The 23,475-nt window shown below is 46.6% G+C and overlaps 1 protein-coding gene across 1 annotated transcript in view; it reads right to left on the bottom strand.

Moving 5' to 3' along the window:
• LOC143736438 (basement membrane-specific heparan sulfate proteoglycan core protein-like) overlaps positions 1–23,475 on the bottom strand; it is a 386,240-nt gene that overhangs the window by 271,018 nt on the left and 91,747 nt on the right. Inside the window, exon 12 of the mRNA XM_077227135.1 lies at positions 991–1,275. Coding sequence (XP_077083250.1) covers positions 991–1,275 — 285 coding nt within the window. The remainder of the gene's footprint in view (positions 1–990; positions 1,276–23,475) is intronic.

Raw genomic sequence — 23,475 nt, 5'->3', positions numbered from 1 at the left:
AATTATTATAATTATAGCGATCAGCATATTATAAAAATAAAAAAATCGAAAGAAGAAAAATATACAGATTTGGAACAACATGAGGGAGATTCAATATTACTATTGAATAATAATTCAAAGCATTATTATTTTCAGGTGAGCTAATAAAAGTTAATCAACTGTCTATCAAACATTAGAATTAAGATTAATTTCATCCAACACTCAAGGTTTAAACATTCATAATCAGAGACAGAATAATGACAGGATCATCTGAAAATCAAAAAAAAAAAAGCTGCATTTGTATAAAAACTTCTGAAAGTGCACAAAAAGATATTTATGGAAATATGTAAAAACATTTTTAAATTAAAGTGTATAACGGCCATCAACACAGCACTTTTTCTTAGCTGTTTCTCAGGTCTGTGTTCACATGCGTCAGACAGACGTTTTATCTGTTGTAAGATCACACTTCAAGTAAAATACTTTAGCTTTAACATGTATTTTCAGATCGGATTCAGTTGCGTTCAGATTTGCTCCTTCAAGTAGTTTGAACACAAAAAATTAAACAGATTTAAACCCTCAAAAGAGAGATGGATTGTTACGCTCAGTCAGTTAGTCTAAAGCACAGCATTTGTGAAAAGATTGACAGATTTCCAGTAAGTACATGCAGCAATAAATTAATTAAATACAAAAATATGTTTTTGGAGGTATTTTATCTGCTGATTCATTTCATGTGCAATGAGCGCAATGTTTTTATGATGGCGTTTACCGTTTAAATAATTTAACTATTCCAATAGGTTTTAAGAGCTCTGCATTCAGTTCTGTCTTGCTCAATCTAAAGGTTTTGAACACAAGAACACGTCATTTGTGAGATAATTAAACAGAATTAACCCTTCAAAAGAGGAGTCAGAACCGCATTATTATTATGAACGTAACATCTGAGTCAAAGACTCGTTTAGATGTGTGATCATGAATAGGAGAGAGAGTTTAAGAGGACAATGATGTTGAACTCACCCTTCACAGAGAGAGAAACAGCATAGCTGAATGTTGATGAGTTTGGTCTTCCATCTATATGTCCTCTACACCAGTACTGACCCTGATCAGACTCAGTAGCTCCTCTGATAGTGACAGTGTCTCTGTTTACAGTGTAACGCTCAGACGTCTGTAACATTACACTGTCTTTATACCACTCATATTTCCAGTCACTGTGATCAAAGTTTATCACACACTTCAGATTGACTGTTTCTCCAGTGAATAAAAGGCTGTCTGGTGTCACAGTCACTGTAGATGTGAGCAAATCTGTGAAGAAACACAAAAACAAAGACTTAAACAGCTCTTTCAGGCTCTTTTTCCAAAAATTATCCTTAAATTTGAATCAATGTAAAACGCGTTGCGGCAGCATGCAGACATAGGCAAGACGGCTCGTGTGCCCATTGGCTGACCTGCGGCAACAGCAGCAGCCTATCGAGAGAGGCCCTGCGTGACGCCATATCCAATGGGGGCGCTTCGTGCCCATTACGTCACGTCCCGCCAGGATAGGCCTATAAATATAGCTCGATAGGCTGATACAAACTGGTTTTCATCGCCGAAGCGAACCAGAGCGCGTTGTAAGCACGGCAAGATACGCAGTACTTGTTCCCTCTCTAGAGAGAACCGAGGTTACGTTAGTAACCGAGTACGTTCTCTTACGAGAGTCTCTCTCCTACTATGGGGAACACAGTGTAACACGCCGTGCGTACTGGGATCCAACACCAAAGTCCCAAGGGCAGAAGCCCGGGGCTCATATAGTGCATAATCACCATAGACTCACAGAGAGTCAAGGAAGAGAGGCTAGAAGCGTCATTCCCTATAAATAGCATCCCACGGGAGCTAACCATATTAATATTGCACCACGCAGCCAGGGTGAAAGCTTTCAGCCTGAACTGGGTGGCAGTACAGGTTTTTAATACCCATGGAGCTGTTCTATTGATCAGTGAGCGATGCACAAGCAAAACTCAGCATTCTGAGCCGGCGCAGCGGGGCAGATAGTACTGAATTCTACACCGACAGAAGCTTGGCCTGTAAGGCGGGGATATCTTGCAAGGTAATCCCGCTAGACCACGCCCACGACGAGGCCACGCCTCTCGTGGAGTGTGATCTGACACCCAAAGGACACTGCAGGCCCTTAGAAGTGTAAGCCAGCGCTATGGCATCGACTATCCATCTGGATAGGCTGTTTTGATGCGGCCAGTCCCTTAGAACGTCCGCCAAACAAAACGAAGAGCTCCTCAGTCTGTCTGAAAACAGACGAGCGGGACACATAAGCTCTTAGTGCCCTGACGGGACAAAGGAGACTCGCGTCCTTCTCCTCATTGTGAACCGGAAGGGCGGACAGGGAAATAACCTGGGCCCTGACGTACCCGTGCCTTGGTTTGAGTATGACTTTTGAGTCTTTTAGGCCTAAACTCAATACACGACGCGCTTACCGAAAGCACTTGTAAGTCCCCTATGCGCTTCACTGAAGCGAGAGCCCTAAGAAACACCGTTTTGAAAGACAATGTTTCATGTCTGACAAATGGATTGGCTCGAATGGGGCACCTTTCATGGCTTCCAAAACCATAGAAAGGTCCCACACAGGGACTGAGGGGGTCTGGGAGGGTTCAGCCTCCGAGCTCCCCTGAGGAATCGCACGACCAGGTAGTTTTTCCCCAGTGACTGGCCAGACGTCGGTTTTGTAAACGCCGCTATGGCCGCCAGATATACTTTGTGCGTGGATGGGGTTCTGCCCTTATCCAGCAGCTCTTGAAGGAAGGAGAGTACTTCCGTAACCCCGCAGTCTATGGGTGAAAAGCCCTGAGCTTGACACCAGGCAGAGAACACAGACCATTTCGAGGAATACAGCTGTCAAGTAGACGGGGCCCTAGCCTGTCTGATCGTGTTTAACACTCCCTCCGGGAGGTTAGCGGGTACCCATTGATGGCCCATGCATGTAGGGACCATAGATCCGGGCGAGGATGCCAAATCGAGCCCTTTGCCTGAGAGAGGAGATCTTTCCTCAACGGTATAGGCCACGGGGCAGTGCTGGTCAGCTGCATCAGGACTGGGAACCAAGTCTGGTTTGTCCAGAGCGGAGCCACGAGCAGCACTGGGCATCTGTTTTCCCTGATTCGTTCCAACACCTGAGGCAGGAGCGAGATGGGGGGGAAAAGCATAGAGGGGGCAGCGGGGCCAGACTGCGCTTTATCTGCGATGTGATAAAGAACAGGTCCACCTGCGCTCTGCCGAATGTCTCCCACAGAAGTTGGATCGTCTGCGGGTGTAGCGACCATTCTCCTGCTGGAACATTGTTTCTGGACAGTCTGTCTGGTCCCAGATCCAGGTGACCAGGCACATGCGCTGCTTTCAGTGAAAGCAGGTTGTGCTGAGCCCAGACCAGGAGGCGTTCCGTCAGCCTGTAAAGGTTTCGGGACCTAATGCGGCCCTGGTGATTTATGTATGCCACCACTGACATGTTGTCCGACCGGACCAAGACGTGGTGACCTTTTATCTGGGGACACAGTTGTCAACTGGCATCATTTCCAGACAGTTTATGTGTAGAAGCTTTTCCCGTTCTGACCACTGGCCAAAGAACGGTCTGCCCTCGAATAGCGCTCCCCATCCCGAGGTGGAGGCGTCCATGGACACCACCTTCACACTCGAGGAAGTCCCCAGACTCACACCTGACTGATACCAGTCGGTTACTTTCCAAGGTTCCAGAGCTGAGACGCATTTTAGACCGACCTTGAGGCGAAAAAGACCAGAGGTCCATGCCCGGGGTGGAACTCGCGCTCTCAGCCACAACTGCAGTGGGCGCATGCGAAGAGGACCCAGCTCGAGTACCGAAGACGCTGAGGCCATGAGGCCCAGCATTTTCTGAAACCTTTTGAGCGGTACTATAGAGCCGCGGCGGAAGGATTTTGCGGCGCGCTGAATGTCCAGTCTGCGCTCCGGCGACAGACGTGCTGTCATGGACAGCGAGTCCAGCACTGTTCCCAGAAAAGAAATTTTCTGACTGGGAGACAGCGAACTCTTCACCCAATTGACTGTGAGACCCAGATTCTCGAGATGCTCGAGTAATGTGGTCCTGTGTTCTATGAGCTCTGAGTGTGATCGAGCTAGAATCAGCCAATCGTCCAAGTAGTTCAAAACTCGCATACCCCCAAGTCTCAGGGGTGCGAGAGCCGCGTCCATGCACTTCATAAATGTACGGGGTGCCAGGGACAGGCCGAACGGTAGGACTGTGTATTGATATGCCTGGCCCTCGAAGGTGAATCTCAAGAATCGCCTGTGACGTGACGCTATTTGTATTTGGAAATAGGTGTCTTTCAGATCTATTGACACAAACCAGTCCTCCTGGCGAACTTGCGCAAGGATTTTCCTGGTTGTAAGCATTCTGAACTGGCGCTTCACAAGTACTCTGTTCAGCTGTCGCAGATCTAGAATGGGTCTGAGACCCCCATCTTTTTCCGTTACCAGAAAATATCTGCTGTATAGATCCCGTTTGCTCGAAGATAAAGGTTCTATGGCCCCTTTGCTCAGTAGTTTCGCTATCTCGGCTCAAAGTAGATGAGTTACTTTGTTTTTTACCGTAGTTTCGACTCGCGCCGTGTAACAGCGGGGACGTCGCGCGAACTGCAGCGAATAGCCTCTTTTTATAGTGTTCAGCACCCATTCTGATACCCGGGGAAGCTTTGCCCACGCATCTGCATGAATAGCTAGAGGTAGAATGAAATCTGGGCTCTGGCCGCGGCATAGCGGCGGCCGGAGAGCTCCGGTGTGCTGAGAATAAACACTGTGTTTGCAGTGTATGAGGCGGGGGGCGCACTGATCACAGCGGGCAGCCTGGCGGCGCTCGACTTCTCTATGGCAGTTTGTGGAGAGAAGGCGAGCGGGACGAACCCCGTGGGGTCTAGCATGTCTGTGAGGGAATGTGGGCGCGGGACAGCGGGCACACTCACTGCACTGAGAACACCGTCGGCCTGAGCTGACTGAATGTGTGCTGGTTTCGTTTTTACAGAAACCGTGGGACATGCATCGTGTAGTGTTTGTGGGCACCGTGTCGTGGGCACATTCACTACATTTAATGCACAATCAACATGAGTCGATTTTATTCGTGCTAGCCCTGTACTGTGCAGCTGTGTCTGTGTGTGGGAATGGACACTGAGACGTGGGCATTCTTACAACACTCAGAACACTATCGGCCGTGGCCGGAATACCAGATAATACACTCTGTTTGGGATTTATCTGGGTCGCCGTAAAAATGGCGTTTGTGTGCAGGCAAGCGGGCTGTGGTACCGGCTTGTTTACTGCGAAATACACTGGAACAATCACATTGTTTGGAACTGAACGAGCGAGAAGTTTCGGTGGAGTCTGGCCGCGGCGAGACTTAAACACTGTCGTTATCCTAGGAGGCTAGGAAGACTCTGAGCTGACTGTATGTGTGTTGGTTTCGTTTTACAGAAACCGTGGTACATGCAGTGTGTAGTGTTTGTGGTTACTGGGTTGTGGGCACATTCACTACATTTCATGCACAATTGACATGAGTCAATCTCATTTGTGCGAGCCCTGCACTGTGGCGGGCTGTGTTTGTGTGTAGAAATGAACACTGGGCTGTGGGCATTTTTATTACACTCATAACACCATCGGCTGTGGCCGGAATAACAGAAAATACACTGCTTATATGATTTTTCTGCCATGGAAACGGCATTAGTGTGCAGGCAAGCGGGCCATGGTACCGGCTTGTTTACTCCATAATACACTGGAACAGTCGCATTTCCTGGAACTGAACGAGCGAAAAGTTTCGGTGTAAGTCTGGCCGCGGCGAGACTAAATTTTATCTGCTGCGAGAGCTGGGATCGAACACGGGTCTCTCGTGCGAAGGCTTTGGGTTTCACCACTGAGCCACTGGGGGAAACGACATAAGCTTAAATTAGCTTCGAGCAGATAAGAGAGCGTCATCAGTTTTGTGTGTGTCGGCGTTTGTTTGCAGGCGTGCGTGTTATACAACAGGCTCATTGCTGCAATATTGACATTTTCAGCCGCTCAAACTAAGAGGAGCTGAGAAATGTTTGAGAAATAGAGAGTGGTCCGGCCTCGGCGGGACTAAAACACACTCTTTCCTCATTTCGCCGGTGACGCACGCCCACGGGGGGCGGGGTAGCTTTCTTATAACGTAAAGAAAGCTAGCCGCGGTTTTGATGCTGGCCCGTTTCACTGACGACTCGCGGGCAGAAAGGGGGAGGTCCACAGAGTTCGCCCAACCCTCACTGTCCGACGCCAGGATAGAGCAGCTGGCCTTCTCTACAGATGCAGCCATCTCGTCGTCATAATGGCGGAGGCGACGGCGTGCGGTGGCCGTTGTCCGTCAGTGAGTGACTCGATTGAAGCTGGCGGGTGAACCGGCGAGCTTTCACGGGCTGGAGAAGGCTCGGGGACCCGCTGAGTACGGCGCTTTACGGCGCGGCACTACAGCGGGCGGGAGTGCAGACTCGGAGAAAAAATGCCAGGCGAGTCACCATGGCAATAGCTCGCAATGATGGCAGCTGCCGTCAGCGAGCGCGAGAGCTGCATGATCCTTACCCAGGCGGGAAACGCAGATGAAATGGCAGTCCCCGTCGCTGAGTGCGGCTCGGCACGAGCCACAGGAACGAAGCATCTTTAAAAAGACGCTGCTCTTTTAGATAAAGAGAGAGAGTGTGAGTCCCGACGGACGAACACACACACTCTCAGCAGAGTAAAAGGATATTGACGCCGGAAAGCGTAGCAGGTACGGTGACTGAAGGCGGCGAGGTGAAGGCCAGCGACTTCAGGTTCAAGGCTCGTCCCGCAGGCGGCTTGTTCTCGACGGCGCGGCTTCTCACTCTGGATCCAGCGATCCGTGAGCTTCGCTGAAGAGATGAAAATCAGTTTGTATCAACCTATCGAGCTATATTTATAGGCCAAGGCCACGCCTATCCTGGCGGGACGTGACCTAATGGGCGCGAAGCGCCCCCATTGGATATGGCGTCACGCAGGGCCTCTCTCGATAGGCTGCTGCTGTTGCCGCAGGTCAGCCAATAGGCACGCGAGCCGTCTTGCCTATGTCTGCATTTACATCGATTCAAAATTAAGGATAATTTTTGGCTTCAATATCTTGTGGAAAAGAGGTTTTCCCCATAGCGTAAGATTTTACGCAGTACGAGAGTTACTCTCGTAAGAGAACTGATTGTTCAGAAGGACCTTCGGTTGTAAACGCTGGTTGTAAATGGGAATGTTGCTGGTATAAACCCTGCTGTGAATTAACTGTTAACCGTCACTATTGTGTCCTTGAGCAAAGCATTTGACCAAAGGTTTCCAGAGGGATTTTCTCTAATTCATGGTGCCTTTCTGTGACAGAAATACATTACACTGGTCTTGGTCATATGGTGATAAATATACTTTTGCAAAAAGGAAGTGAAAGTTGGCAAACCACAGCTCCAAAAATATAAATATAATGTTTTCACTATAGGTGACGTTTCAAATCTAATGGCCATTGAGAACATGAATACATATGTTTTTTTTGATTATTGGAGCTGAGTGTGTTGAATCACTATTATTGGAGAGAACTTTCGTTTTTTTCATCTTTAATACTCTTGGACCCATTTAGACATGTCACAAACAGGAGGGAATAGACAGGTTGTGTATATAAAACTGGTTTATTGTAAGCAGAGTGATGGGACAACAGCGGGAACCAGACGATGGTGAGTGGTTGGTGACTTGACGAATGGTGATGGAGACTTAGCTGGCGATGACTGAAGTGGATTCTCTGTGCAGGTGAAGGATAAATACGATGACTGGAGATCTGGATCAGGATGACGGACAGGAGACAGGACGATCTCAGGTGAGTGTTCAGGTAAGGAGTCTGACTGTTTATGTAGCAGTAACGTTGACGAGACCAGACACTGATGTGAGGGTGATGCAGGTTGATTTAGGCTGTGTTGATGAGGAAAAGCAGGCGCAGGGAATCAGTACTCAGGTGATTGGTGATGATCTGCAACAGGTGTGGTGATGGCTGACTGAGTGCAGGTGGGGACCAGGAGGGATGCTGGGAAGTGTAGTGCAGACAGGTTACAGTGTTGTTGACTGAGCTGGTGACTGTGACAGTATTTCCCCCTCCAGGAAAGCACGACCTCGCGCAACAAATGGTCCAGTGGGAAGGATCATGATCCATGGTGGAGCCAATGGGGGGAGGAGCCATGGAGGCTGAAGGGCTGAGGACTTCAGGAGGGCAAGCAATGGAACCGGTGGGAGAGGATGACAGGGTAGAGATTGAGGTCTGACAAGCCATGGTGAAACTGAGGATTCAGAGGGACATGGGGAAGCTGATGGCTCTGGCAACTGAGGTGAAGGCGGGGCCTCAGAAGGGCACGGTGAAGACAGGACCAAGGAGGAGTGAGGAGTCCAAAAGAGCCGTGGGGCGAAGGGACAGGGCGGAGCCAGAGGAATGCAGTCTAGAGGTGAGGTATCCCCTGACCAGGATGGCATTGAGGGCTGGTAGTCCCACAGCGAGCTCACCTCCCCAAAGGTTTTCTGAGGGCGAGATAAGGGACTAACAGTGGGCAGTGGAGATGAGGGCTGGAAGACGGGAGGAGGTGGGAGAGGGAGGTTGGGCAGGAGTTTAGGGTTCTGGAAGACAGGGACTGGAGTCGTTTCCGGACTTAGGGCGAAGACTGGAACAGAGGCGTGGTGGCGGCCATCTTTACTGAGGGCTCAGGAGGCTAGGCGGCGGCCATTTTGGGATGAGGTTCTGAAGTGGCGGTCTCAGCGGGACGAGACTCTGGAAGGGACAAGGGAGACTGGTGGTGGTGTCTTCACCAACCGTGAGGGAATAACCACTCAACCATAGCAAATAATATAATGATCCAGGCAACATGTAGCTGCCACTGGAACTTGTTGATACAGGTGATTGTCTAACCCACACCAAAAGACGGTATTTTGTGTGCCCTCGTTCCATGGTACTTCATGCGTGTGATCGAGGAACTTTTCTACATACTCCTCGATCAGCCGACCATCTTGAAAGCGGGTGAGAAGAAAGTTAACTGGGTTCACCAGGGTGAGGAGGATACCCATCCTGTGCTTATTTGTAGGTCTGGTCTTCTGTAACACACAGGCTGTAAAAGCCTGACTCGCTCAGAGAAGGCGGTACCTTTTCTATAGCCCCTTTGCACAGCAGCTTTGCTATTTCGGCGTGAAGTAGGTGTGCTACTTCCGAATTCACTGTCGTCGCGGTCCGGGCTTGAAAGCGCGGGGGACGGCGAATGAATTGAAGTGTGCAGCCCTGCTTTATTGTGCTCAACACCCATTCTGAAATCCCTGGGATAGTTTCCCACGCAGCTATGTGAGCCGCTAGGGGGCAAATGGCCTCCGGGTTCAGACTGCCGCCATTTGCGGGCTTGTGAAACTGAACCGGAGCCTAAAGCATGGCGCGCACGCTCTCGGTTCTGGGCAATGGCCGCTCGCTGACAGCCGAAACCGGCTGACTTATGTGAGATGTCCCAATCATAAGGGATGGGGAACATACTTTTACCACACTTTGACGCGCGAGCAGCGCTCCGGGCGGAAGAGCTCTCTGTAAGCGTGAGCGCGTGTATGCGGGCACTAGATTTACAACTGTATCTGACGCCCCGATCATAATAAATGGGGAGCGTTTCATTAACGCCCTGCGTTTTGTGATAACACTTAAACGCGCAAGCGGGGCCCGTGGGGAGGTTTGTGTTAGCAAGCGTGAGCGCTCTCTGGCGGGCACGAGACTTACGTTCATAACCTGCTTCTTTGATCGTGTAACAGAGCGGGCAGATAGTGGGCACAGACCTGTGGACACATTTGTGACCAGTCACGGAAACTAGGGACACAAGTCGGTTCTGGGGCATTTTGAGTTATTCATAGATTCTGAGAGTGTAATATCCAAGCTTTCCAACGATGTGTAACATGTGGAAATCTGATAATATTTGGAGAAGTTGTGGCCATTTTAAAGTAGGCACTTAAAAAAGCTCAAAGAGGAGAAAACGAGCTCTAAAGATTGTGCAGTTCTCACCTGTCTCTGCTGCTGGGGGTGACAATATGGCTCATTTACATCTCATTTAGATAAGCCATACCCCCTGTAAAGCTCCTCCATGTGCTTTATAGCTTTTTTTACACTTCGAATGAGTGCACTTCTGCCGCACTAGGCGAAAAACAATTGTGCTGCCCCTCTATTTGCAACGTACCAGCAACAACACACAAAGACCAATAATGCCATATAGCCTGCATATAACGCGAAACCAGCAACAACACATAAAGACCAATATGCCATATACATATAACGCAAAACCAGCAACAACACACAAAGACCAATATGCCATATAGCCTGCAACGCAAAACCAGCAACAACACACAAAGGCCAATATGCCATATACATACAGTATAACGCAAAACCAGCAACAACACACAAAGACCAATATGCCATATACATACAGTATAACGCAAAACCAGCAACAACAAACAAAGACCAATAAGCCATAGGCCTACATATAGCGCAAATAGTGCGCAACGCTCGTGTGCCCAAAATGTCAACAATATTAAAGTTTATGTAGGAGGCAAATTCCTGCTGGCATTTTTCTTTAAGCAGTCATTTCTGCAATTTTCCAAATAATCACATTTCACCTCCTCAAATTACTGTTGCAAATCTCTTTACACCACTTTCTTATGTGCGTATACACACACAAATGAAATGTCCGAAAGCACACTATATCATCAGCAGGTTCAGCATCTTAAATAACGACTAAAGAGCAAATGAAGCTTAACTTACATTTCAGAAACACGCACGGCAGGCCTTCATCGCAGCAAAGGTCTTAACTGCATCCTCTATTTCGATTCTCCGTCACATATGAAACAGCCAGCCACCGCTGTCAGCAAGCCGAGCCGCCGTATTGAAGCACTGAGGGCGTGCGCGCTGCGCCCATACCTCCGGTTCAGTTTCCCGAGCCCACGAAGTGCGGCGAAAACATTTTCGGTGTAACTGCCAGACGGTTCATCTCGTCTGCGACAATCTTTGCGGCATCCATCTTCATTGAATTTTGATATCAGAGAGAGCCGGCCAGAGCACAGCATAATAAGTAGCCATGCGGTTCACTTGGAGGGCAGGGGCAAAAGCGCCGGGTTATTCAGTATGGAAATACACACAGACAATGACACGCCACTCCCCTACTGCATGCTAGAATCTCCGAAAACAAGCCGATTTCAACCTCAAAATGTAAGCTTTTAAATATACCAATACTGCTATCTCAAACATGGAGAGGCTTCTTCGTGATTTCAATTAACAGATTCTCCAAAAAATTGAAAATCACCAATTTTGAAAAAAAACTCTTCTTTCTCATTTTGCTCGAAAGTTGTGCTGCCGACTTGTGTCCCTGGTTTCTGTGACGGGTCACACTTCTTACATTCAACACTCGAGCGGCTTTTCTGCGCTTTATGAGTGTGTGCTCTGTGAGTGACATGGGATTTTGAGTGCTTATGTGTAGGGGTGAACACTGGGGCCTGGGCACTTTCACTACACTTAATACACTGACGGCATGAGCCGGACCAGACATTATACTCTTTTTGAGATTTCTCTGGGTCGCCGTGAAAACGGCGTTTGTGTGCAGGCGAGAGGGTGAATAAACTGGCTCGTTGGCTGCTAGTTGAACCACTGCAGTAGCCTGTTCGAAGGGGACTGACAGGGAAATGAACTTTGACGGCGGTCCGGCCGCAGCGGGACACCCGTGTCTTTTCTCTCTCGCTGTTAGGAGGGCTTCGCGTGCTCAGACTTCAGCGTGACTCTTTGCCGAGGCCCTCTGGGGGGCGGCGGTCTGTGACGGCTGTCTGAGCGCGATCTAGGGCGGCCGCCCTGACGTCGCTGCGAAGGCTGAGGCTGTGCTGGACGCTGGGTGCTGGTTCGCACAGGAGGCTGGCTTTGTCTCTCGCGAGAGCGGCCTGTGGCGGAACTCGAGCGTCGCGGCAGGAAGAGGTTCATGGCCTGCGCGGTCTTCTGCACCACAGAGAAGCGGTCAACGATCCCGTTCACCGCTGGGCCGAAGAGACCAGTGGGGGAGAGCGGCGCGTTCAGAAAGGTGGCTCGCTCAGTTTCCCTCATATCCGCAAGCGTTAACCAGAGGTGCCTCTCCGTCACGGTTAACGCGGCCATGGCTCGTCCGATGGCTTGGGCTGCGGCTTTGGTGGCGCGGAGAGAGAGATCCGTCGCACTTCTTAAATCCGTAACCGCAGCTGGATCCCGGCCCTTCTCATCCCATTCACGGAGGAGGTCGGCTTGAAGGATCTGAAGCACAGCCATCGAGTGTAGAGCAGACGCGGCCTGGCCGGAGGTGGCATAAGCGCGGCCGACCAAGGCGGAAGTGGCTCTGCAGGCTTTAGACGGGAGGGCTGACCGTGACCGCCATCTCGCAGAGGGCGGGCAAAGGTGCGCTGCGACCGCCTCTTCCACAGGGGGAATTGCTGTGTACCCTTTCTCGACGGCGCCGTCCACTCGGGAGAGCGACGCGGAGGCCTGTGACTGAAGTCTAGCAGAAAACGGTGTATTCCATGACTTCGTCAGCTCCGCATGAAGTTCCGGCAGGAATGGAGCGGGCCTAATTTCTGAAGCTGCGCGGCGGTGACTTTGAAGGAAACAGCCGTCGAGCCTGTTCGGCGCGGGTTCCTCCGGCAGCGACCACTCGAGCCCGAGACGGCCTGTGTCAGCCTGTGTCAGCAGGCGCATAAGTTCAGCGTCAGCTCCAGCGCGGGTACGGGTGGATTCCTGGATTGACGAGGTGGCGGAGTGAAGCGACCATTCCTCGCTGTCAGATGCCAGGATAGAGCAGCAGTCTCTCGTGGCTTGTCCCTCGGCTTCATCCTCCGAAGCAACGGCAGTGAGGCTCGCAAGCGGCAGCTGCGCGTCAGTGAGGGGAGGGACGGGGAAGGCGAGAGCGAGGCTCGAGGGAGGTTCTCCGGCGAGCGCGTCGCTGTGGCCACAGGTTCCGGCTGTCTCAGGGAACGGCGCTTCTTCCTGCGCGGTCCCACGGAGGGCGGAGTGACTGCTGCGGTGTTGAGAGCCTCGAGTCGAGCCCGCAGGGTCGACAGCGGAAGCTCCTCACAGAGCTCGCAGCCCCCGGACGCGAGGGCGAGCTCTGCGTGTTCCAGGCCCAGGCAGAGATCGCAGATCAGGTGGCGGTCTCCGGCGCTGAGCGGGGCTCTACACGAGCCGCAGGAAGTGCGAGGCATCTTTAAAAAGACGCTCGCTGCTCTTTTAGAAATAGTAGCAAGGCAAAAGGATACGTCGCCGGATGGCGTAGCTCGCACGGATGGCTGAAGGTGGCGAAGACGGCCGGCTTCCTCAGCGCTGTCCTAGGCTGGCTGTTCGCTGTTCGACGGCGGCGGGCTTCTCTCAGATCCAGCGATGCGAAGAGCTCGCTGAAGAGTCGGAAAATCAGGGAATTCAGCCTACAGCCCCTAATTTTATACGCTAAGCCACGCCTAATCTGGCGGGCTGTGACGCTATAAAGGCGGGCGCCCTTCATTGGGCGTGACGTCACGCCGGGCTCACTGGCAGCCAATGAGCACGCGAGATGGCCTGCTCTAGGTCTGCTAGCTGCTGCACACCGTTGACAAGGTATTCAAAATTAAGGATAATTTTTTGGCTTCAGTATCTCGAGAAGATGAATCTTTCCCGTAGCGTAAGCTAAACTTACGCAATACGAGAGAACCTCTCGTAAGAGAACAAAAGAACCAGTTAATGGCCTTGCGTCCGAACACAACAGGTATGAAGATATGCTTGGTTTTAACTTTTTATTCTAACTTTAAAGCTAGATTATCCTTTGAAAAGGTTAATACAGTATTTGATTTTTGGGGGAACGTTGCAAACTAGCGTCGTTAAACTTAATCTTTGGTTTTTAAGGGAAATGAAATATTCTCGGGAGACCCCTTAACCCCTGAAGTTATGACTTCTGAAGATCTCTCACGTGTAGATTCACTCGGTTGAAAAATGCTGTTTTGTAATTTACACATCTGAAATTAAAGTTACAGTAGTTTTTTAAAAAGTATTTTATTAGCTAAAATCAATGTCTTTATTCAGAAATAAAATCTCATTGGTGTAAAATTAGCCCTGCCAATGATCTGACTTATCCTCGTAAGCGAAGAATTTCTTATCTTTAATTACATGGTACGGGTAAGTCCATGGAGACCGCCATGTCGTTCCGCCATCTTGAAAAACTATAATAGCAGAAGGGGACAAAAAGCACTAGCCAACCTCAACGCTTTTTCGTTCAGAGTCGGCTGACTGAACCAGAGACTGAACCCAGCTGAAGATCCCAAGGAGGTCAGTGAGAGGCGCTTGTTGTCACTCCCCCGGCAAATTTGAAAGGCTGCACTGCGCTGTACTTCATAATGCAATCCTAGTAACCAAAAAGCATAAACATTTTATTTAAAAGGAAACGTGACCGGCAAATTCAAAACGAAGGTAAATATTAGCTTTTCCCCGGTGGATAGAGCTAATGAAGGAGAAAGACGTTGAAAGGGAGGCTGAAGTCCTGCTTTCTTCTCGTAGGTAAGTCAATGTTATGGTTTAAATTACAAGCTTTTTTCATTGCTTGATTGTTTAATTCATGATATAGGCAGTATAACAGCAGAACATGTATAGTTAAACTCGATGAAGTGCTATTGGAAGACATGTCGTAGCTTCTTGGTTACATTATGGTTACCGTAGTTGCAACACGCTTTTGAAAAAGCGATGCGCTAGATGGGAGAAATTCCTACACAACGTACCTTTAAGGACTAAATTGTAGGGTCTTTAACAAACAGCTTTCAAAATGGAGGAGGTCAAAGGGCATGTTTTCCTGCTATAGAGTATCATCAGCTCCCCCAAAGGCTGTTCCAACAGACAAACTGTCGCATCAACAAATGATAACATTTTAAAAGATTTCTTAAAAACAAAACATAACAAAAACAAACAAACCCATTGTGACAAACTTTGACAACATGTTTCATGCGGCATGGACAAAAATACTGTTTGAAATATTTTTGTATAAGATCTAAGATACCAAAGTACAGTTTTTGCTTTAAAATTTTAAAATTGCTTTAAACTGTTTAGTAAAAATAATACCTTAGGTTAAATTTATGTAAAATCATTTATATCATACATAAGTCTTCTAAGAAGATAAATAGAAGATACGATTTTAATAAAACGTTAAATATTTGATTTAAACAGTCTTTTAATTTTAAAAGATCTAATTTAAATGATGCTTTTAAATGAATTTAGTATGAATAAAACTCTGGAAAGCACACTAACTTCACTGTGACAGTATACCCCAGAGGCTCATCTGTCCTGCATCTCGGGGCTCAAGCATTCATTTCACCCTGTAGTTTATCACTGAAGGTTCCTTGGAAAGGGCTTTGTTTATGACAACTTAAACTATTTGCTTTTTGGACTGTTTTTATCATTGCATAAAGAACTACATCTTCGGCACTATGAAAATGTAAGGTATTTTTATATTTATATTTATATATTTATATATATATATATATATATATATATATATATATATATATATATATATATATATATATACTTTTATTTTATATATATATTAATTAATTTAGCTAAAACTATGTTTAAATCGTTTGAATACATTTTAGTAACATGTTTGTTATTATTCATTGAGTTTTATACTTTATTTATAATCATTTAATTTAAATATAGAGATTAGTTAATTTACGGAACTGAGTTAGTATGAGTGCAAAACAGCTTAGAAATTATATTAAATGATTTATTTATTTTTATTTAAAAATAAAATAATTTCTCCTCGCCGTTGTGGGAGAAAAACACTTTGGGATATTTTGTATCAAAACTTTAAACTTATTGCATCTTTGTAAATACATTCATACGTTATATGGACAATTATGTGTTGGGATTTACTTCTTCAATTCTCTGAAAATGTAAGACGATTTTTTTTTATTTTGTGTTAATCTAAAACAAAACTAATTGGTGCACTGTGTTTCAGTAAATTTAGAAAAGATGGTTATTTTTCAAATGAACGATATAATCATATCATTTATATACTTTTAAAGAACAGAATGTATTTCAACTCTACTTAGGGTGAAAATATTATATTTGTAAATGACTAAATGTAAATGTTATAACCGTTCCATATATACTTTTAAAGAAAAGAATGTTTTTCAATTTTAGTTTTATTATGAAAAATATTATATTTGTAAATGACTAAATGTAAATTTTATAAATATTTCATTTATATACTTTTAAAGAACAGAATGTGTTTCAACTTTAATGTAAAATATGTGGCATTATTAGAAAAATTATTTTCTCACTTTCACCGTCCTCAGCAATCCCCTCTCCTCTGGAATATGGAGGGAGATCCTGTGAAGCCGCATGTCAAAGTTCAAACATAAAACCTTCACAACTTCCATTAAATCAAACCCTTATACCCACGAGGCCAGACACATGGCGGTAGATTTACTTCTTCAACCCAGGTGATAATGTATTTATTTATTTTTTGTTCTGAAAAGATATTTTATTAACCATTTCATTTATATAATTTTAAAGATCAGTGCTTTTCAATTTAGTTAGTGTGAAAATATTATATTTGTAAATGTAGGCTACATGCTTTTCAACTTTGGTGTGAGATATGTGGCATTATTAGAAAAACTCTTTTTCTCACTATCCCCATTTATATAGCGTGCTCAGGAATGCCAGGATATTAGGTGTCACGCACACACATTTAGCTCAGAGACTGTCAACTTTAATCCAATTCTTCACCATAGTGAAAATGTAAGATGATTTTATTTTTGAAATAATTGCGTCAATAAGATATTTATTTTAAAGGAAGGAATGTTTTTCAACTCAGGGCGAAATATTTGTAAATGACTAAAATTTAGAACCATTTTAAATGAATAATTCTGTTCAAATTTAGTTAGTATGAGATATTTTCTCACTTTCATCCCCCAGCAGGGGCTGCAGGAATAGGGTGGCGTCTCACTCACAGACAGACGCACACACTTAGTGCGGAGACCATGCCTGTCATGCGCTGGTGTTTGAGAGAGAGAGAGGGGGAGAGAGAGAGAGAGAGAGAGAGACACACACACACACACACACACACACACAGTGCGGAGACTGTCAGATGCAAAAGGCCGGTGAGAGAAAAAAAAAAATCCATCATAATACGGATCAAAGACAACTGTCGAACCCGGATCAAAGACAACTATCAACTTGACGTATAATATAAATGTCAATAGGGCAAAGACAACTGTCAAAATAAATGATTATACCCCCAGATCAAAGACAACTGTCATACCCCGGATCAAAGACAACTGTCAACTTGATCGATCGATAGGTCAAAGGTTAATCCCTACATCAAAGGGACCTCCGGAACACCCCCTCCGGAAAGGCAAAGGTTAGTCTCGCCCACCTGTCAATCATAGGGTCATAAATCATCTTGACACAAGCCAGAGGGTTATAACTACTTGTGTCTATTCCTCGTTTAGTGAGGCCAAACAATAAATCTACTGTAGGATCTAGGAAAAATCTTATTGTAATTAAACCAGAAATTCTCAATATCAGTGAACAAAAACAATTTCTAAAGCTAGGTCTTCTAAACATTAGATCGCTCACACCTAAGGCGATTATTGTAAATGAAATGGTCACAAATAATAGTTTCGATGTATTTTGCCTTACTGAAACCTGGCTTAAAACCAAATGATTATTTCGGTCTAAATGAGTCGTGGCGGCAGTGTTGCAACAATCTATAGAGATATTCTAAATGTTACTCAGAAAACAGGTCACAGGTTTAATTCATTTGAAGTACTTGTGCTAAATGTTACGCTCTTAGATGTAAGAAAGAAATACGGCAACTCCGGTCCTCGAGGGCCACTGTCCTGCAGAGTTTAGCTCCAACCCAAAAAGATTTTTTAGTGATCCTGAAAACATTGATTAGCTTGTTCAGGTGTGTTTAACCCTCTGGGGTCCAAGGTGTTTTTGGGGTCCTGGGGGTGTTCTGACATGCTCTGACATTTGTGCTTTTTTCAGTTATTTATAATGTTAATGGCAAAGGTGTAAATTCACTCTATATAGCAAAAACAGGGCTACCATAATATGTGAGCAAGATGTATGTACATGTTTGTATTTTTGAGAGAATATTGTTTATGCATGGTTATTGAAACAACTAAAACTTAAAGTCTCTGAAATAAGGCCCCAAAAGACATACTAAATATGTGTCTACAAGACTTTTGACTAATGGCTGTTCTCACCTAGGATTTTTGCTTCAAAATGATCTGAATTTCTTCCTGCCAAATCATTCACATAAAACAAGACATTGATTTAAATTTAGTAAAACACTTTTTGTTTGGAAAGGCAATATGCGAAATGGGCATGACTCATGTATAATGGTCTGATTCACACCTGTGTAGACAAAAGACCTGCTTAATGAGCCTTCATAATGAGTTTTTCACAGGTGTGTCACTGAGCCACAAGAAAGAATGCGAGGACACAAGAAAAGAAATATAAATATACTACAAAATTGGTTCACAGTTGGAAACATCTAGAACAAAAATAATATTTTTCCACTTGTATTTTTGCTTGCAAATTGTATAATATCCAAGGTGAACATTTCTAGTAATTGTGTAGTTAATTCTCATACTGTATTTTTAGAAAGTTTTGGATATGTATCTTCTCCCCAAATTTGTCACTAATAAAACACAATACAAATAATTTGAAGAGAAGGCTTATATTGACTTTGTAAGATTTTGTTTACATCTACCTTGTAAATATATTATTTGCTATTTTATAAAAAAGGTTAAAAATACAGCAACAATTAAAATAACAATATTTCTAGTGTAATATTTCTTTGTAAAAACTAAAGTATACATTTTATCATACATATTTCAAAGTTAAGGATTCATATGTTTGAATAAAGCCTACATTGGAACAAACACTATAATAGCATCCTAGTTGATGACTTTATTTTTGACAAAACAAACATAGCCTAATATATTTAACATTTGAGCAGCAATTGGTGAACAAAAGCTTATTCAATGTGGCAGTAGTCTAGTTTACAGTAAACAGTTAATAATCTATCCAAAACTAGTCAACGAAATGTTGTCTTTCATATTTCGTCTGTAACATAGCCATATGGTTTGTTGTTTTTATGATAGCCTATATTAGGGCATACAAATATTAATTTGCAATTTAATACGTTGCTAATACAAAGACATTTTAACGTTATTTCAACATATTTCAGTCGATTTTCACTCATCTCAGTATAGAAATAGGGTTTGGTAAAAACTGTTCAGTTCATTCATTTACACACGCGATTCATATTTAAACAGTCTTTTTGCGGTTTACATACACTATGATATCGCGATTAGAACAATAATAAAAAAAGTTCTCAGATGGATATTTCATATTTCTTTGTAAAAACTAAAGTATACATTTTATCATACATATTTCAAAGTTAAGGATTCATTAGTTTGAATAAAGCCTACATTCAGTCTAAAAAATGCTGGGTTATTTAATCTACCCAACCGCTGGGTTATGAAATGTTTTACCCATTATGGGTTATTTATATGGATTTTGACTCAACACATGAGTTGCACAAAATAACCCAAATTCCATCTACCTGCCACGGGTGTGGATTTTGTGTTTTGTTCCTTGTTCTTGTCTGTCATGTGTTTCTCTGTCTTTTCATGTTCAGCTGTTCCCAGTTTTGTTGATTAGTCTCCCCATGTGTTTCTGATTAGCCACGCCCCCTTGTTATCTTGTTTAGCTTATTTGCCTGTGTATTTATACCCATGTTCTTCAGTTGGTGTTTGTCGGTCGTTGTTTGAGGTTGTGTTGTTCCTAGTTCCTTGTTCTGTGTACCTTGTTCTGAGTTTACCCTGGATTACTTGTTTGGTGGATTATTAAAGTGCTTGCGATTGGATTCACTCTCTGCTTCGTCCTTGCCGCATCGTAACAGAACGACCGACCACAAATGAATCCAGCAATACGGATCTCGCCTGATCTCCCCTGCATGAGCCGGGAGTTCGCTGGACAGACCGCGGCCTTGGCCCTGGATAGCCAAGATTTTTTCCAGTACACCTGGGGGTTTGCTTCACTTGCTGCCTCCTGCTCCCTGGGGGACGAGGCAATCAAATTATGTTACCGGCTGGGGGCTAAGGAGGTCAACCCGAGGGAGCTCCCCGATTTATCCGGTCTGAACTGGAGAGAGGCGCTCTCCGTTTGTGAAGAGAGCTTTATCCCAGAGACCGTTCAGCCAGAGCTTCACGTTAGCCACGTCCAGCCAGAGCTTCACGTTAGCCACGTCCAGCCAGAGCTTCACGTCAGCCACGTCCAGCCAGAGCTTCACGTCAGCCAGTTCCAGCTAGAGATTCACCACGACATGCCTGAGCTTCACGTCAGCCACGTCCAGCCAGAGCTTCACGTCAGCCAGTTCCAGCTAGAGATTCACCACGACATGCCTGAGCTTCACCACGACATGCCTGAGCTTCACCACGACATGCCTGAGCTTCACCACGACATGCCTGAGCTTCACCACAACATGCCTGAGCTTCACCACAACATGTCTGAGCTTCACCACGACATACCTGAGCTTCCAGAGCCTCGTCACGTCTCAGCAGAGCTTCCAGAGCCTCGTCACGTCTCAGCAGAGCTTCCAGAGCCTCGTCACGTCTCAGCAGAGCTTCCAGAGCCTCGTCACGTCTCAGCAGAGCTTCCAGAGCCTCGTCACGTCTCAGCAGAGCTTCCAGAGCCTCGTCACGTCTCAGCAGAGCTTCCAGAGCCTCGTCACGTCTCAGCAGAGCTTCCAGAGCCTTCAGCGCTGGTCCCGTCCAGCCCAGAGCCCTCACCGCTGGTCCCGTCCAGCCCAGAGCCCTCACCGCTGGTCCCGTCCAGCCCAGAGCCCTCACCGCTGGCCCCGTCCAGCCCAGAGCCCTCACCGCTGGCCCCGTCCAGCCCAGAGCCCTCACCGCTGGCCCCGTCCAGCCCAGAGCCCTCACCGCTGGCCCCGTCCAGCCCAGAGCCCTCACCGCTGGCCCCGTCCAGCCCAGAGCCCTCACCGCTGGCCCCGTCCAGCCCAGAGCCCTCACCGCTGGCCCCGTCCAGCCCAGAGCCCTCACCGCTGGCCCCGTCCAGCCCAGAGCCCTCACCGCTGGCCCCGTCCAGCCCAGAGCCCTCACCGCTGGCCCCGTCCAGCCCAGAGCCCTCACCGCTGGTCCAGTCCAGTCCAGCGCCCTCATTGCTGGTCCCGTCCAGGCCAGCTCCCTCTCGGAGACGGAGGAGGAGAAGAAAGACTTCCTCCGTGACTGTCCCGGTGGTCCCGAGTCCGGTGGCCCCAAGTCCGGTGGTCCCCGAGCAGCCTGTGGCCTTCCCGGAGGCCGTGCCCGAGCAGCCCGTGGCCTTCCCGGAGGCCGTGCCCGAGCAGCCCGCTGCCATCCCGGAGGCCGTGCCCGAGCAGCCAATCATCAGTCCTGCCACGGCCAAGAGAGCGGTCTTCCTCTTTTATGCAGTGGCGGTACTGCATGCGTGGAGGAGACACAGCCGTTCAAGCCACCGTTCAAGCCACGTCTGCCAATCCAGAAACTGTTCACGTCACGCCTGAACCTGAGCCCTCAGCGGAGATGGTCACCGCCACGCCTGTGCCGGTGTCTGTTCCTGAGCCGGAGCCAACGTCTGTTCCTGAGCCAGTGTCTACGGTCAAGATGGCCGCCTCCGAGCAAGTGTCTACGGACAAGATGGCCGAACCAGAAACTGTTCACATCACTTCTGCTGATCCAGAGACTGTTCACGTCACTTCCTCCGAGCCAGTGTCTATGGACAAGATGCCCGCCTCCGAGCCAGTGTCTATGGACAAGATGGCCGCCTCCGAGCCAGAGTCTGTTCCTGTTCCCGAGCCAGAGTCTGTTCCTGTTCCCGAGCCAGAGTCTGTTCCTGTTCCCGAGCCAGAGTCTGTTCCTGTTCCCGAGCCAGAGTCTGTTCCTGTTCCCGAGCCAGAGTCTGTTCCTGTTCCCGAGCCAGAGTCTGTTCCTGTTCCCGAGCCAGAGTCTGTTCCTGTTCCCGAGCCAGAGTCTGTTCCTGTTCCCGAGCCAGAGTCTGTTCCTGTTCCCGAGCCAGAGTCTGTTCCTGTTCCCGAGCCAGAGTCTGTTCCTGTTCCCGAGCCAGAGTCTGTTCCCGAGCCAGTGTCTGTGTTGTCTGTTCCCGAGCCAGTGTCTGTGTTGTCTGTTCCCGAGCCAGTGAGTGTGTTGTCTGTTCCCGAGCCAGTGTGTGTGTTGTCACGGCTATGTCACGGTGTGGGTTTTGTGTTTTGTTCCTTGTTCTTGTCTGTCATGTGTTTCCCTGTCTTTTCATGTTCAGCTGTTCCCCGTTTTGTTGATTAGTCTCCCCATGTGTTTCTGATTAGCCACGCCCCCTTGTTATCTTGTTTAGCTTGTTTGCCTGTGTATTTATACCCATGTTCTTCAGTTGGTGTTTTGCGGTCGTTGTTTGAGGTTGTGTTGTTCCTAGTTCCTTGTTCTGTGTACCTTGTTCTGTGTTTACCCTGGATTACTTGTTTGGTGGATTATTAAAGTGCTTGCGATTGGATTCACTCTCTGCTTCGTCCTTGCCGCATCGTAACACTACCCAACATACATCGGTTGACCCAGCACGTGGGTTGTTTGTGCTTCGAACTTCGTCATATCGTCACCAGACTCAGAGTCCATCGAATCCACACACCGAGCACTCGTCACAGAGAACCTAACTGTTCATCCAGCGAGGCAAATAAATTAAGGTTTGTGTACACTGTCTAATTCACATTGTCTGTATTGCGTTACAAATACTTTGCTTGCAGCCAACACAGATTTGAATGTTCAGGTGTGATTTTGTCAAAGGTTTAATTGACATAGCAAAATCGTTGTAATTTAGGAATAAGATAGCACGGGTGTTTAAATCGAGATCGATATCTTTTAAGGTAATATTTTTAGATTGTCGAGGCTAGTTGGTTGGTTTGTCTAACAACGTAGCTAACGTTAGCCATTTAGCCGTTATCATGGAAGCACTGGCTATATAATAAGTTAATTGAGCACATTCTTTTTTCCCTGAAGCGTTTAATGTGAAATGCGAAGGCATAACATAGTGTTCGACTGATTAAAGTATGTAAAAACAGTGAGATAACCTGATATTTCTGAATAAATGCATTTATTTAAGTAAGGTAGTGACCCACAATAGGTAGGAAATTTTTTTTTTATAAAATGGCGGCCTGGCTAACTATATTATTTTAACTGGCTATAAATGAGTGCGCTCTTTTTTCCTTGAAGCATTTAATGTGAAATACGAAGGCATAACAGAGTGTTAGACTGAGTAAAAACAGTGAGATAACCTGATATGTCTGACTAAATGCATTTATGTGCATTTATTTAAGTAACTTAGATGACCCACAATAGATAAGAACAAACGTTTATATAAAATGGCGG

Source organism: Siphateles boraxobius, unplaced genomic scaffold (assembly GCF_051911475.1).
Source record: "Siphateles boraxobius isolate OS27281-9 unplaced genomic scaffold, OSU_SipBor_1 130, whole genome shotgun sequence".
In the NCBI taxonomy this organism is placed as follows: domain Eukaryota; kingdom Metazoa; phylum Chordata; class Actinopteri; order Cypriniformes; family Leuciscidae; genus Siphateles; species Siphateles boraxobius.
The sequence above is the reverse complement of the archived record's forward strand: the minus strand, read 5'-3'. Positions and strand labels throughout refer to the sequence as shown.